Here is a 3546-nt window from a genome sequence, read left to right as displayed (position 1 = left end):
TATATATATATATATATATATATATATATATATAAAATAAAATAAAAAATAGAACAAAAACAGCTACATTATAAAGTGATGTAAAATACTAAAAACAGGAACATGTCTGTTGGTTTATGCCATGAACTTAGCAGGTGTTTGAAGCCATTTAAATATTTTTTTTATTCATTTATTCATTCATTTAAAAGAAACCAAATAAACAAAACAAATTAATCAAAAAGAAAACATTGAATGAAAAGAGTGCAGAAAGAAGAAAAAAATTCTTATATCTGCCCCTTATTTAAAAAAATAAAATAAAATAACTTTAAACAATCACTTAAATTAATCACTTTAATATCCACTTTAAAACTAGGAATAAAAAGAAACATGTTTTGTGTTAGAATTTAATTCTAACTTTAAAACTTATCCAACATTATTAAAACTTACCTCAAGTTGTCTTTTTGGTCATGCATGAATATATTTGTACAAATTGTACTTGAGAGCAGATTATTACAGCCTCATATAAAATCTATGATGATCATGATATCGGAACTGGATTTGAAATCGGAAGATATTCAGATCTAAGTATCGGGATCGGAAGTAAAAAAAAAAAAAAAAAAGTGGATCGGTGCATCCCTAATCGTTAGCACTTAAAAATTGTAAAATAAAAATTTTAAGTACAAAATACAGGCTTTAGAGTTTTCAGTTAATGCCAAAGCTGACTCTTAAAAACAAAATCAACTGAAATAAAACAGCAAATTTTGATTTTCGATGGGGAAAAGTAGTGGTTTAGAATAAAATAACTCCTCTTACCCTCTTTTGTTTTGTGGCTTTTCGTTTTTTGATCTTCATCATTCTCTCTGTGGCCAGATTCTGAAGCTGGACTGGGGTCAGCTGTGACTTGTACTTCTCGAGGTCATACTTGTACTGCTCCATGTCCTGGAGACAGGCCTTTTGAAACGGCTTTAATGGAGAAAGAAAACCACAAGCTTCAGTCACCGGCAAACTCCCAAATCCACAGTTTTGATAACTTCACAGTTTCTAAAAGGATTTGACTCGGGTTCAGTTCAGTAATACCTGCTTCTGTTCCGGGCTCATTGTTCTCCACTGCTGGGCAAGCTTCTTAACGACATCCATTAATTTGATCTCTGAATGACACAATTACAACAGGGTTAAACAACGTTTGAGGTCTGGACTGATCAAATTAAGGCAGGAGAAAAACATTTAGATGTTCATATGATTATAGACCAAATGTCTGACACCCGCACTGTTCTACAGCTCTCCATCCCTAACGTTAACCTATTGTCTAAACACAAAAGTTACTTTGGTTTACCTGGATTTTGACTCGTCATCATCGGCTTCTGCTGAAGAACATATCTCATGTATCCGTTCAGAGGTTTCTTTGGAGGACCACTGGCCTGAGTGGTCAAATACTTTACCAGGTTTACATTTGCAGAGCAGAAGACACTGGCACACCTAAACATGGGGTGCAAACTTCATATTTTGCAGATTAATTTACCACACACCCATTACGTTCAACATGTTTAGATAACCCAGGTAATGGTCATTATCATAGTTCTGCTATTTCAGGTCCAAGTAACACTTTAACACAAGTTTGACGCTTCTGTGTAGAAAAACTCACCACACTCAATTCACTTTTTTAAAAAGTGCCAAGTTCTCAGGTCAACAATCTGTGACTTTTAAAAAATACTGCAACTTGCCGGACTGGATTATTTGATTGAAGACTACATAGTTGATTACTCAGTTTAGTAAATATCCATCTTCTTAACCCACGTTTCCTTTCTGGGTCACAGGGAACACCTGTCCCTCCGGTTATCACAGTATGAAAAATGGGGGACAACTTGGACAGGTCTCCAGTCCAGCATAGGGACACGAGAGACAACTATCCCCACCAGTCACACCTAAAAACAAACCCAACATGAATGCTTCTGGTCTCTAGGAACACACCAAAGCACCCAGAGAACGTAAAATCCGCACAGAAAAACCGGGACGCGAACTTTAACCCTTTTTGCTCGTGAGGCAAAAGCTCCAACCACTGTTTCCCCATGCCACCCGTAATACATACGATGTTTGATTTACATGCTTTAAACTACGGTACTCAACACATACTAGCATGAGACTTTAGTAGAACCTCAGCAAGCCAACAGAACCCGGTAAAACAAAGTTAGCTACCTTGCAGGATTCCCCGTGTAGAACACCGTGAAGGACTTAGCTAAAAGGCTAACTGTAGATGTCATTAGATTGAATGGAGCCATTTTGTTGGCGTTAAAATAGTGGAAGAGTAAAAAGAGTTGTGAAAAACAAGCGTGTAGCCCAATAAAGCTGTTGTATTACTAAATTCATGCATTAGTTTTTATATTTAGATCGTAGCCGTGCTTCTCCTCCGAGTTAGCACACAAGAAACTTAAGCGCCCTCGCGGGTTTCTTCTTCTTCTTGTTTGGAGCGAGTTGTTGGTTTAACAGCCACTCAGAGGCGCCACCGCCACCTGCTGGCAGGGTCTATGAACAGCCACTCAGAGGCGCCACCGCCACCTGCTGGCAGGGTCTATGAACAGCCAGGAAAATGAGGAACTGCACAGACATCATGTAATCAGAATTATAATACAATATAATATAATATAATATAATATAATATAATATAATATAATATAATATAATATAATATAATATAATATATAATCACATATAGTGTTTATATGATATCTATGGCCCTGTGATGGACTTGCGACTTGTCCAGGGTGTCCCCCGCCCCTCGCACAGTGATTGCTGGACATGGGCACCAGCGACCCCCGTGACCCAAAAAAAATGGAATAAACGGGTAAAGATAATGGATGGATGGATGGATGGATGATATCTATGAGGAAGTGTGTATTCTTTTTTTTTTTGTAGGCCTGAGTTTTTTTTCTCCAACTTTATTTGAAAATTAACAGTTTACAAAACAAGGTTCGTGTCAAAAAAAGGACAAATTATTATACATGTCAGTCAAAATATATGAACACAAGGAACCGAACACAGAAAAAAATAAAATAAAATAATGCTGGGGGGCTTACGGTTCTAAAAATACATTCATTGCAGTGCATATTTCAGTAGTTTTTAGTACCTTTTTTTAATCAGAGTCTTTAATTGTCCGAATATAATACTTAACTTCAATGCATCAAAGCTTGGTTTCCTTCCAGAGTATTTTCTTCAATGAATGGGATATTTTGCCAGTAATAGTAGAAAGTTTATAAGGTAGTCAGAATTGTTTTTATGCATATGTTTTTCAAAAAGGCCGAGCAAGACAAGTTTCCACAGAAGACCAAGATCTGCTTCAATGTTACTGTCAATAAAGTCACATAGTTTCTGCCAAAATAAATTAACAAAAGGACAGTACCAAAACAGGTGGAGAACAACAAAGTCCTTGCTCAATAATCCAGGTATACAATCCAACATTTTTCAGTCAGGTCATCTGGACAGTTTCTTTTTTTGTGCTGAAACGTTTCACCTTCGGTCCAGAAGGCTTCATCAGTCAAGGAAACACACAACAAAACTGATTCTTCCCCCAAC

The 3546-nt window shown here is 36.6% G+C and overlaps 1 protein-coding gene across 1 annotated transcript in view; it reads right to left on the bottom strand.

Moving 5' to 3' along the window:
• The window catches only part of tfam (transcription factor A, mitochondrial), a 10932-nt gene extending 8480 nt beyond the window's left edge, over nucleotides 1-2452 (bottom strand). The window contains exons 1-4 of the mRNA XM_037691695.1: nucleotides 2173-2452; nucleotides 1313-1455; nucleotides 1057-1127; nucleotides 793-942 (exon numbers count right to left, since the gene is read on the bottom strand). Coding sequence (XP_037547623.1) covers nucleotides 793-942; nucleotides 1057-1127; nucleotides 1313-1455; nucleotides 2173-2255 — 447 coding nt within the window. The 5' untranslated portion in view covers nucleotides 2256-2452. The remainder of the gene's footprint in view (nucleotides 1-792; nucleotides 943-1056; nucleotides 1128-1312; nucleotides 1456-2172) is intronic.
• Between the last annotated feature and the right edge of the window lie 1094 nt (nucleotides 2453-3546).

Source organism: Nematolebias whitei, chromosome 17 (assembly GCF_014905685.2).
Source record: "Nematolebias whitei isolate Nwh7 chromosome 17, NemWhi1, whole genome shotgun sequence".
Lineage (NCBI taxonomy): Eukaryota > Metazoa > Chordata > Actinopteri > Cyprinodontiformes > Rivulidae > Nematolebias > Nematolebias whitei.
The sequence above is the reverse complement of the archived record's forward strand: the minus strand, read 5'-3'. Positions and strand labels throughout refer to the sequence as shown.